The sequence below is a fragment of the Grammomys surdaster genome, unplaced genomic scaffold, assembly GCF_004785775.1.
Source record: "Grammomys surdaster isolate TR1022 unplaced genomic scaffold, NIH_TR_1.0 734, whole genome shotgun sequence".
NCBI lineage: Eukaryota > Metazoa > Chordata > Mammalia > Rodentia > Muridae > Grammomys > Grammomys surdaster.
Genome location: NW_021605153.1, coordinates 19,072 through 31,895, shown reverse-complemented (window position 1 = coordinate 31,895; position 12,824 = coordinate 19,072). Strand labels below are relative to the sequence as shown.

Here is a 12,824-nt window from a genome sequence, read left to right as displayed (position 1 = left end):
TTCTAGAGCTTTCAGATGTGCTCTGAGGCTAGTAGTGTATGCTCTCAACAATTTCTTTTTAGAGGTACTCATAGCTATGAGTTTTCCTTTTAGCACTGCTTTCATTGGGTCCCATAAGTTTGGATATGTCATGCCTTCATTTTTATTAAATTCTAAAAAGTCTTTAATGTCTTTCTATTTTTATTTCTTGACCAAGTTATCATTGAGTAGTGCATTGTTCAGCTTCCATGCATATGTGGGTTTTCTGTTGTTGTTATTGAAAACCAGCCTCAGTCCATGGTGATCTAATAGGATGTATGAGATTATTTCGGCCTTCTTGTATCTGCTCAGGCCTGTTTTGTGACCAATTATATGGTCAATTTTGGAGACGGTTCCATGAGGTATTGAGATTAAAGTATATTCTTTTATTTAGAATGAAATGTTCTGTAGATAGCTGTTAAATCCATTTGATTCATAACTTCTATTAGTTTCACCATGCCTCTGTTTAGTTTCTGTTCCCATGATCTGTCTATTGGTGAAAGTTAGGTTTTGGAGTCTCCCACTATTATTGTGTGAGGTATAATGTGTGCTCTCAGCTTTAGTAAAGTTTCTTTCATAAATGGATATACCCAAACATTTGGAATATATGTTCAGAATTGAGAGCACATCTTGGTAGATTTTTCCTATCAAGTGAATGATATGTCCTTCCTTATTTTTTTTTTGATAACTTTTTGTTGAAAGTCATTTAGTCAACATTTGAGTGGCTATTCCAGCTTTTTTTGTGGGACCACTTACTTGGAAAAAAATATTCCATTCTTTTATTCTGAGGTAATGTCTGTCTTTGTCACTGAGGTGTGTTTCCTGTATGTAGCTAAATGCTGGGTCCTGTTTACATATCCAGTTTGTTAGTCTATGTCTTTTTATTGGGGAATTGAGTCCATTGATGTTAAGAGCTATTAAGGAAAAGTTATGCTTTCTGTTAATTTTGATGTTTGAGGTGGAATTACGTTTGTGTGGTTAGCTTCTTTTGGGATTGTTGAAAGAAGATTATTTTCTTTCTTTTTCTAGGGTATAGATTCCCTCTTGTGTTGGAGTTTTCCACATGGTATTTTATGTATGGCTGAGTTTGTGGAAATATATTGTGTAAAACTGATTTTGTCATGGAATATCTTGGTTTCTCCATCTATGGTAATTGAGAGTTTTACTGGGTATCGTAGCTTGGGGTGGCATTTGTGTTCTCTTTGGGTCTGTGTGACATCTGCCCAGGAATTTCTGGCTTTTAGAGTATCTGTTGAGATGTCTGGTGTGATTCTGATTGTTCTTCCTTATATGTTACTTGACCTTTTTCCATTACTGCTTTTAATATTCTTTCTCTGTTTTGTGCATTTGGTATTTTGATTATTATGTTACAGGAGGAATTTCTTTTCTGCTCCAGTCTATTTGGAGTTCTGTAGGCTTCTTGTGTGTTCAGGAACATCTCTTCCTTTAGATTAAGGAAGTTTAAAGAGAAAAAATGAAGTGGTTGGAACACTATACGTTCCACCCATCAACAATGTATATGTATGTATATAGAAAAACTTTGAGTTAGAGTATGCTGGAACTTTATACCATCCAACTCATATGTATATATGTATGTATGTAGGTTTACGTATATGTATATTCACATACATACATAAATATGTATGTATATGTGTGAGTTTGTATGTAAAGTATGGGTAAGAATGTATTGGAAGTTTGTCCCATTCATTATATCTTCACACATGTAAAGATATAAAGATGTAAAGTTGCACATATATATGATATGTAAAGATGTGTGGGTGTGTTTTGGAGCTTGGTCCTTCCACCAATTGTGTGTAAATACGTATGTGTATTGTGTGAAAAATAGTTGAAACCTGTCTGTTAGAACTTTGTTACATCCACCCACTAGTATGTGTACATGTATATATGTACATCTGTGCATATATATGTGCATATGTAAAATACTTGGAGCTTGCCTGTTGGAAATTTCTTCCATCCACCTACTAGTATGTGTGCACATGTACATGTGCATCTGTGTATATGGACACATATGTGTTTATGTGAAACATAACCTGATTGTAAGAGCTTGGCTCCATCCATCAAATGTGTGAGAGTGTGTTTGTCTGTCTTTCTGTCTCTCTATGTGTGTCTAAATGTATGTATTTGTATGTGTTAAGTTGCTAGAATTCATCTTTGCTTCAACCATTGTGTGTGTGTGTGCTAATTTTCATGTACATGTGTATGTATGTGTGCTTGTGTCTGTCAATATTTGATTTCTCACTCCCCTTCTCTTCTCTAAACACAGGATGTCATAGCCAGCAGCCCCTGTGAGTTTCTGAACCAATTCATGTCAGCTGTTCTCAGCACTGTTCTCACCTGTTACCTGCCTCGGGTTACTCTGTGTCAAAGCTGATCTTTTGCAAAGAGTCAACTAAATCCAAACATAGATGAGATTATTTGAAGAAGCTGAGATTTCCTTGACAGCTTCATAAGTGTGTCTTTAATGATATTCTTAACATTGAGAGTTCTTCTATAAAGTTTCTGAAAATAAAATAAACCCAGACATCTCTACCCATATCTGACCCTTTCTCGGTAGGTTTCTTTAACTCTAACACCTTAGGAGAACATTAAAAAGCAGATTCCCAGTGTAACATTTTTGTAACATTCTTCTATATCTTTTTTAAATTTTATGTGATTTCATTTGTGTGAGTGTGTGAGTGTGTGTGGATGGGTGTGTCTGGTTGTGTGTCTCACTATGTGCATAAATAGCTTCAGGTGAATATGGAACCTAGACTAGAGCATCTGATTCTTTGTAGCTGTTGTTACAAGTGTTCTGTAACAACAGATGATGAGGCTAAGTGTTCAATCAGTTCCTCTACAAGAGCAGGACATGATTATGTCTGCAGAGACAAAAATTCATCTTTGGAAATACTCTAACAACCAGTTGATTAAAATATTCCCCTGTCCTCTGTGCTCCTAGAAGAACTCTTCTAACTCTTACAATGGATCAGAATTCTATTATCTCCTTCTGGCAAAGAGAAAGATTGCTTTAGAACATTGTGCAATATTAAAGGAGACGATGGGAATATAAGAAGACATGTAATTGCTAGGCAATGTCATTAGAGGAAATAGTGAAAGTTATTCCAAAACCAGATAGGTATGGCAACATAATCCAATATTTGGAGATTATGAACCAACTATACATTTTTCAGAATTTATGAAATGTGAGCATGTGAAGATGATTTGACCCTGATCATTTCAAGAGAATTTTGGTCTGGTCTAAACAATATTGTGTAACATTTGGGGATAAAGATGCATCCCAGCATCCCCGCACTGGACGCCAAAGTGCAGAAGATCTCTACAGCCACCGTGACCTTCCCTTTGGTGCTGTGGTAAACAGGGATGAAAGTGACCCAGACACTGCAGAACACCAGCATGCTAAATGTTATGGATTTGGCTTCATTAAAGGCAGCAGGGAGGTTTCTGGAAAAGAAAGCCAGAGTGAAGCTCCCAAAGGCCAGGCTAGCCAAGTATCCCAGTTCACAGTAAAAGGCAGTGACTGAGCCCTTGTTGCAAACAACGATGATGTGACCATGCTCTGATCTTGCATCAATATCAACAGATGGAGGAGAAGCTCCTAGGCAGAGTGCACAAACAACAACTTGAATTAGAGTACAGATGGGAATGATGTAGTTAGATACCCGTGAAACAAGGCAGTACTTCATCATTCTTCGTGAGGCTGTGACTTTGAATGCCAGAACAACAGTAATTGTTTTAGCCAACACAGTAGAAACAGAAACAGTGAATAAAACTCCAAATGTGATTTGCTGTAGGATGCAGATGGCTGAGTTTGGATGGCCAATGAAGAGCAAGGGGCAGAGGAAACAAAAGATGAGTGAGATGAGCAAGATGTAGGTGAGAGTTCGGTTATTGGCCTTAACAATGGGAGTACTGTGGTGCTTTACAATGACCCCAAGAACCAGAGTTGTGAGTGCAGAGAAGCACAACGAGATTAAGGAAAGTGCCATCCCCAATGGTTCTTCATAGCTGAGAAATACAACAGCTTTATGAATGCAGCGATTCTGCTCTGTGCTAGCATATTGGTTCTCTGGACACTGGACACAAAAATCCACATCTAATGGAGAAATTAAAGTATTGTTAGCAAAGATTCAACAGTTTTATGGACAGAATATTTCATGTAAGCATATAGAAGATGTGTTGCAATATTTGAGTTTGGTTGCTGAGAATGCATTGTAGGTCATTGATACATTAAATAATACCTTTTGAATGGTGTTCTTCATTATGGAAATAAAAGCAACAAATATTTTTGTCTATTTTACTGTATTGCTGTGATCATTTATCATGGGTGTGTATAATTATGTGTCTGTTTACATGTAAAATAACAGAAGATATCATTAACTTGAGAAAGATTTGGTTTGTATAGGGGAAGCTTGGAGATAAAAGTTAGACCTGAAATTTGTGTGATATTATTATTATTATATATAATATAATATAATATTATATTATTATATATTATTAGTATATATATTATATATTATTGATGTTTGTAACTGCAAAAGTAATTTAAGAAATCTTTCCAAGTTTTGTCCTCTTATGACTGTAGTAACACCACATTCCTACAACTTTTCATAAAAAAAATACAGTAACCACATCACTGAAGGTAAAATGTTCTGTAATTCTCACCATTGTGTGTGTAGTAAATCTCATTGCTCTTGCAATCACTGATTCATTAAATAATTACAATAAAGGAAAATGTACAATAAAAATTAGCAGTTTTTACAAGGAACAATGCATTTGTGGAAAGCTGTTATTTTTTCTGTTCATGGACTTAGGAATTTCTTGGTTGTGATCAGAATTTGTTGCTTTTGGAGAATACTTGAGATTGGTTCACAGAGCCAAAGTCATGTGTCTCTAAACACCCTCGTTGAATTACTTATGTGTATGTTTAATGTAGAACTGCATCAATATCGCAAACCAACACGCAGGAGTAGGTTATCCCCTACTATTTGATGGGTTCTGGGAAAAAACCGACACCATCATTCTTAGTGGGAGAGAATTTAACTGCTAAGCTGTCTTGCTAGCAATAAGTGTCCTTTTAGAATGTTCCTTCAAGTATATAGGTTGACATAAATAGAACCAGGAAAACTACATGCCTGCAATTTGTATTTAGTTCATCCTGACTAGTTATTTGACTATTATTTTTCATGTGTTCTATTGCATAAACTTTTAACTTGGCACCATACATAATACTAGTGAATACAGGGCTCCCCATATTTTCATAAAATGTGTCAAGAGTGATACTCAGTTTTCTAAATTTCAAATAAGATTGAACTTTTATTTTTAAAAGAATGTTTTTCAGGATGACAAAAATATCTGAGCCCAGAGTAACTTTCATGTCTGAAGACTACTTCCTTGTTCTAGCCTAAAATTTAGATTCCTGCCTGAAATTACTTCTTTGTACTATCCTAATGTCAGATTCCTGCCTGAAGCCCCCTTCCTTGTCTTTGGCTGATGTCATATGCCTGCCAAGCAGCCCATTTCCTTGTCCTTGGCCCATGTCAGATTCTTGGCAAGCTGCCCTAAAAGCTCTCCATGCCCCCCACTCCTCCCTTTTTTTTAAAATTTAATAAACTAGATTGAGCCAGTCTTAGGTCGTTCTGACAAGAACGCCTTCCTTCCATGTCATGGAAAATGCTATTATCAAAAGCTATGCACTTCTGACTTATGTTGGTAAGGCTCTGTATAAGATCTCTACCTAGAACTGATTTTAATACTTGCATCTAACTAAAATGGTATAAAAGCAAAAAAGAGGAGGCAGGATGAGATAGGGAGTTTCTAGAGAGGAGAAATAAGGAAAGGGGATGACATATAAAATGTAAATACATACAATGTCCAATAGAAAGAATGTTTTTGTTATGGAAATATCCTATAAAGAAATGAAATACTCACTTGAATATCTGGTAATGTTACAAGTTATTGTTTGCCCTCTTCATTCATCTTACAGAGGACTTGGATTTATTTACCCATACCCACTGACTTATTTTGTCTTCCATTTGTTTATTTATATGCAAGGTTTGTATAGACTTAGGTGAGAGCGCAAACATCTAGGCAAAAAATAAATGCTTTAACCATTCATGATCTTCATATATTTTTATAGAGCATTAAATACTAGGAAAGATGATGTCTAGAGTACACTGGCACTGAAGTTTTCTTAATAAAACCATTTATTTGAGAGTGTGCAACCTATAAATTTTAATCTATACTATACATTTTCAAGGAGTCAAAAATGTAGGAGAATTTCTACCCCTTTTCTTAGTAAGGACATTTTAAATTATTGTATTCCTATAATGATTAACTTAGGCCTGAAACATATTTTATTTTTAAACTTTCATTTTAGACCACTTCAGCATTCAAATATGAGAGCAAGATGTGAGTCCATGTGGAGAACTTATTCCAGAAGGAAATACTCACTTGTCTCATTAGAAATTTCATTTTCTGGGCAAGGTTTGCAGTGAAAACAGCATGCTGCCATTCCTTCCTTCCTGAATTTTCTAAATCCAGGACCACAATCAGCACTGCACACAGAAGTCAGCATCTAATGAAAAGTAGACAAATGCTGCTAACAGGATTTTTACTTACCTCTTACATAATTATATTATGTTAGCATATGATAGTAATAAACTAATTTTATATACAACAACAAAGTTAGAAGATTTTACATAGTGCATTGTATAATGACAGATATCAATATATTGAAAAATGAGAAAAAATTGAATTGTTTCCTAACTCCTTGAAATTCAGGAAGAAAAGCTGTGTGAAAACACTACAGAGATTTCAAGGTGGTTACTCTAGTTAATTCTTGTCACGTGATCACATAATACAGCGTAAAGGCACAGAGAATTCTAGGTCAGAAATTACCTCCATCAGACTCACCTGTTACATAATATTTGAGGCATATATATTAAATTGTTAATTGATGTAGGGGTGCCAAGCCTATTGGGAGCAGTGTTGTCTGTAGTCATTGAAAATCATGCACAACAAACCAGTAAGCAGAGTTTCTTGAGTGACTATGTTTTAATTGCATTATCTAGGTGCATGCCTTTTCTTCACTTGAGTGTAACCCATGAGTCAAATCGACCTTTTCCTCTTCATGTTGCTTATAGTTACTGTTTTGTAGCAGCAACATAGTAGCAAATTAGGAGCAAAGGACATCCAAAACAGGGAAATAAGGCCTCACATATCAGATAACCAAAATAATCTCATCAACCTTAGGACAGGAATCTTTATCAGTCTAAGTGGAAACAGATAAACAGCAGCCTATGACCAGCTCTACTTCATTTGTGGTTAGCAGGTCCTGAGTTGATGTGTAGTGACCAGGAAGATAGAGTGTTTCCTGAGGTGGAAAGAATTTAAGCAGCTTGCAAATGGTGTGAACACCTGAGGCAGATTTAAATTGCTTAAAGTTAATTCAATTATTTCTGAGATAAAAAAAAAATTTGGCTTTACAATGAATCTTGGGATGGTTATGTAAATGCTGCTTTGGAACTTATCTGATATCTGCATGCTGAATTTGAATCCTTTGTTTTTGTTAAATCCTGATTGCCATCACAGAGTCTATTATCCACAGACTCATCTCATGGTCTCCAGAAAAACGGTTAACCAAAACTCTTTCTTTTTTGGTTTTTGGGGTTTTTTTGTTTTTGTTTTTGTTTGATAAATAATCTTTCCTATAGTAATAGTAGATCTCTACTTTCTTTATGTTTCAGGGCACAATATTTTTCTTCTTTTACTCTATTTATTTTTATTATTCATTTTCATGCTTACTAAGATTTTAAATGCTATTTTTACAATGATTTCAGAACATGCATTTCCTTGTCCGTATTCTGATCATTTAAGGCAGACTAACCATTTCTACCCATGTTTGAGTAGAGTCAATGTAAAAGTCTTAACTGATGACAAATTCAAAGAGATAATCCTGATTCATAATTCAAAGGATATAAATGAAATACATGTGTCAGTACAAAGACATGGTCTCATTTCTGAATTTAATGAAAATTCTTTGACCCTTCTGTTCATGTGGTACAATGTCATCCATAGGTTTGACACAGAAATCTTCATTTTTGCAACATGTGTTCTCCTAGATTGTCAGATTTTTGTTTATTTTTTTAATTTGATAAGTGATGCTAGCTAGACTGTATTAAGAGCATTTTCTGCATGTTTTTGTAGAAAATATAGTTTTATCCTTATTTAAATTTATCCTTAGTTTATTTGTGTGATGTTTTACACTTAACTGATATGCATACAATGAACCATAGTTGCAATCATGGGATGAAGTCATTTGTGCACAGACTGATATTTTAGTTGTGTCTTGACATCTGTTGGTAGATGTCTAGTTAAGAACTATTTTAGGCATGTCTAACAATGATCAATGAAGTAGTAATATAATTATGTTTGTTCTGTTCTACTTCACTACATTGTTTCCTGCCTCCCCCATTTTTACAGATGTACTCTGTTCAAGTATAAAAGGAAGTTCATTTTTTAAACTCCTTGGGATCGCAAAAGTAAATGCCCATTTTTTGTTGTTATTCATTTTGTTTGTTTGCATTTCAAATATTATGTCCCATCCCAGTCTACCATCCATGAACCTTGCTCTACATCCCCCTCCACTTTCCCTCTAAGAGAATATTCCTCCATCCACCCTCCCATTCCAGCCTCTCTCCTCTAGCATCTCCCTTCTTTGGGACATCAAGCCTTCACAGGAAGAAGCAATCAAAATGTCGATTTTTAATAAATCAATGATTACCACAATGGCCAAATTGATGTGAGTACCTCTGCTGTTTGTAGGACCCAGAAGGGCTTCTATGCCCTGGCTGAGACTTTCCCTGTGCTGCTGTCTACTAAGTAACATTCTGTGGTTCCTCTAAGATCAAAAACATCCTGAATAAGGCATGGTACCCCAGGAAGGGAATTTACACTTGACATCCCATTGCGCCCCAGTTGAGTTCTCATTATTCCTTGAGTTTGTGTTTTTCCTTCCCTGGCTTGGTGTATATATTGAACCTGCCCAGTAAAGGCAATGGCATTCTCTAATAATGGAATACCGAAGTCTGAGTCTTTCTTTAATCCCCCAGGCCTACGCCCAAGCTTGGTACAGCAAGCAGCACTGGAGCTGTCAAGTGGAGGTCCCACAGAGATTGGGAGAGAGAGGATCACTCCTGGAAGAAGCCAGGGGGCTGACTCAGTGAGTGGAACATATTGGAGAAGCAGCATGGGATCAAACTGAAAGTAGTAAGTAGCACTAAGAGAGTTTGATCATTTTGATTGTGCCATGGGAACTAGGAGTTCCTCCCTACAAGTAGCTGCACAGGATGATGCAGCTAAGAAATCATTGCATGAGGTGGAGAATAGTTCCAGTTCTGAGGATGAGGGAGAAATTTTAGAAAAGGAAATTGAAGAAATACAAGGTCAAAATTTGTAAGAGAAGCCTGGAAAAGGGGAAGCAAGAGCAGATGAGTGACTCAGTCCCCCACTGGTGGCAGTGGCAGCCAGGATGGCCAGCTGGGGACATTTCTGCTGCTGCAGCAGCAGTGGTGGCAGGCAGCTGCAGGAGCTGTGGAGGCCGCGGTCCACACCAGCCATGCTGAATAAAAACAAGAAAGAGAAAGAACCACCAAAACTAGTGAAAAGTGGAAAAGGTTCAAAGGAAGGACAAGATACAGCAGAAGTAGAGACAGCCAGCAGGAAAAACAGCCTCAGAGCTGTCCAGTCTTCAACACCTACTAAAATTAAAGTATCAGTCCCTCAGCCAATCATAATCCCTGTGAAGAAATACAAATGGCAGAATTCTTCGCAGTTTAATGCCAGCAATAACAGAGAACTGCAAAAACCCCATCTTTACAAGATGTTCCCCCTGTGGGTCAAAAGAAACTTTTCATCCAGAAGCTATGTCAGTGTTGTGTCCTCTTTGGCTTTGCTTCTGACCCACTGAGTGACCTGAAGTGGAAAGAAGTAAAGCAAGGTGCTCTAAGTGAGGTGGTGGAGTATATCACCCAGAACGTGATCACAGAGCCCATTTACCCCGAAGCCGTCCACATTTTTGCAGTTAAAATGCTTTGAACCTTGCCACCCTCCTCCAATCCTAAGGAAGCAGAATTCGACCCAGGAGGAAATGAACCAGTGTTACAAGAATCCTGGCAAAAATTAGCATATCAATGGGGATAAGCAGCATGACCTGTCCGGTCATCATTCCCACCAACAAGACTACTGGAAAAGCTGCTGCTAATTTTGAGAAACCAACAATTTCTTCATGTAACTCATCAGTTATTAATGCTACTTGTGTGCAGCCTCTCTATGGAGAGAAGTTTCTAGCAGGACTGAAACTGGCTGGAAGGCTCCTTAAAGGATGGGTTAGAGGTCTTTGTCTTAGGGAGTCCTAGCCTTTGGGGCAGCCACAGCAGGATTGATATTTCTTTGCTGTTTTCACAGACAGTAGATCCAGTCTCAGGCAGTTACTAAGCAAGTGCTCATGTTGCTGGCACGAGAGAACCCTTGTGCCCAGGTTTGGCTCAGCCTTTATTTAGAATAGTTAGTCAATGACAGGCAACTCCTCTGCAGTCCTTACCTACCTAGGACAGGGGCCCTGAGGCTGGCAGGGATTACCAATGAGAGGTAACTGGTATTGACAGAAAGTGACCTAAGACAGAAATTATTTCCCTATAAAATAAAAATGGGGGATTTGTAGGACCCTGAAGGGCTGCTATGCCCTGGCTGAGACTTTCCACATGGTGCTCTCTACTAAGTAACATTCTGTGGTTACTTCTAAGATCAAAAACATCTTGACTGAGGCATGGTAATCCAGGGGAATTTACATTTGACATCCAAAAAACATCCTGTTGAAAGATAATGCTCCAGGAAGGGAATTTGCACTTGATATCCCATTGCACCCCCAATTGGTTCCTGTTTTTCCTTGAGTTTGTGTTTTTCCTTCCTGGTTTGTTGTATATAGTGAACCTGCCCAGTAAAGGCATTGACATTCTTTCATAATGGAATACCCAAGTCTGAGTCTTTCTTTAATCCCCCAGGCCTACACTTGAGCTCCGTACCACAGGCAACACTGGAGCTGTCACAGTTATCATTATAACCATGGTGCTGGTTAGTCATTATTACTACCAAGGACCATAGCTTGGACTGTAGTCCTATAGCACCAAGAGTCTTTCCTTACAGTTTGTGTTCTTACCAATGTCTCTACAGATATATGTGGTTGCTGCTGTCAAAATGTGCATGTGTAGGCCTGGAGTCCTGCAGGAAATTCGATCTGTATTGATGTCTGTGACCTGTGATACCACCAAAAGCCATGTGACTGCCTGAAGCCTGGGTTGTGACCTTAAGTCATGCTGTGGTCAATGGGTTCTACTGTCACATGGAGCCATACTGATCTGCGTTAACTTCACTGCCACAAGAGACAAGGGGGATATTAGGATCCATGCTGCTCCTGATGGCTGTGTCTGTGTCCATGGTCCTATCACATCAGTGTGTAGGTCGACTTATGACACATATTATAACTAAAGACTTGGGATTTTTCATGATCTGGACTGCAGCATGAAACCATGTTAATACATATGAGCTGTGCAGATTCTGAGGTCCTTGTCTGTGTCTGTGGCCCTGCTGTATTTAGGACCCAGGTTTTTGTCAATGCTAATACTATAACCCAGGTAGAACCCCATATTTTTGCTCTTGTTGCATTAAAAATGCTAGGAAACTACTTTTGCAGTGATTTGAATGATTGTAAATTCATAGATTTGAGGGGGTACAGGAAAAGTTGATATAACAACTCCTACTGTCATCTACACCCATACCATCCCCCATCACCCAAGAAAGAGAAGCAGCTTAAAGAGGAAGCCAAAACAGAACTATTAAAATATATGGTAATGAATCTGATGTTAGCTATCCACAGTTGAGGGCTTCTGCAAGGACTTTGGGAGGGAGCATGTAAGTTCTATTTATAGAGCAGGAACTGATAGGTTTGTCATGCTCCAGTGAGTACATAAAACACAGAAATCAGACTTCTTTATTTTAATTTTTTGGAAGGGTATTGTCATGGGGAGGCAGACATGGAAAAACTGGGAACTGTGTATAATCAGACTGCACTTTATGAAATTCTAAAGAAATCAATAAAATAATTATGTAGAAAATAAACCAAACAAATTGTCTGTAATTATTGACTATAAAACATGACCAGTAACACTCAATGATTACTAAAATTATTTGCTTATTATTGTTTAGTTGTTGTTATTTTAATACTTGATGCATTTCAGCAGCTGTTCTTCCAATCATTTGAATGTTGTTTATATGTTATTTTGACGTATTGTGCTCATCTGACTTTTATATATAATGGAGTTCTTACAAAGTCCTTCATACTGTTAATTTTTAAGTCATGATTTATTGTAATTGTGTTTATCAACTGGATTGATTATATCTGTTAATTTTTGAAAGATAATTTGTATTCTTCTCACATAAGAAAATAAATTGTGTGCTAAAATCTCCAAACCCAATAAAAAGCTAAGTAAAATAATATGTACAATGTAAAACCAAAGTTTTTCCTTGAGAAGGGGAAATAGAATACACATCATTAGTGAATGGGGTTTTTCACTGAAAAGAGTGGAGTGGGGATGAGAAGAAAAGAGAAGAGAAGGGAAGGGAAGGAAAGGGGAGGGAAGGGGAGGGGAGGGGAGGAAAGGGAAGGGAAGGGAAAGAAAGGGAAGAAGAGAAGAGAAGAGAAGAGAAGAGAAGAGAAGAGAAGAGAAGAG

General features: G+C 37.4%; 1 protein-coding gene across 4 annotated transcripts in view; it reads right to left on the bottom strand.

Moving 5' to 3' along the window:
• Positions 1–3,212: 3,212 nt before the first annotated feature.
• Positions 3,213–12,824, bottom strand: part of LOC114633703 (vomeronasal type-2 receptor 116-like) — a 16,184-nt gene continuing 6,572 nt past the window's right edge. For all 4 annotated transcript variants that reach the window (XM_028782311.1, XM_028782310.1, XM_028782309.1 and 1 more), the window contains exons 5-6: positions 6,490–6,613; positions 3,213–4,132 (exon numbers count right to left, since the gene is read on the bottom strand). In XM_028782311.1, coding sequence (XP_028638144.1) covers positions 3,213–4,132; positions 6,490–6,613 — 1,044 coding nt within the window. The remainder of the gene's footprint in view (positions 4,133–6,489; positions 6,614–12,824) is intronic.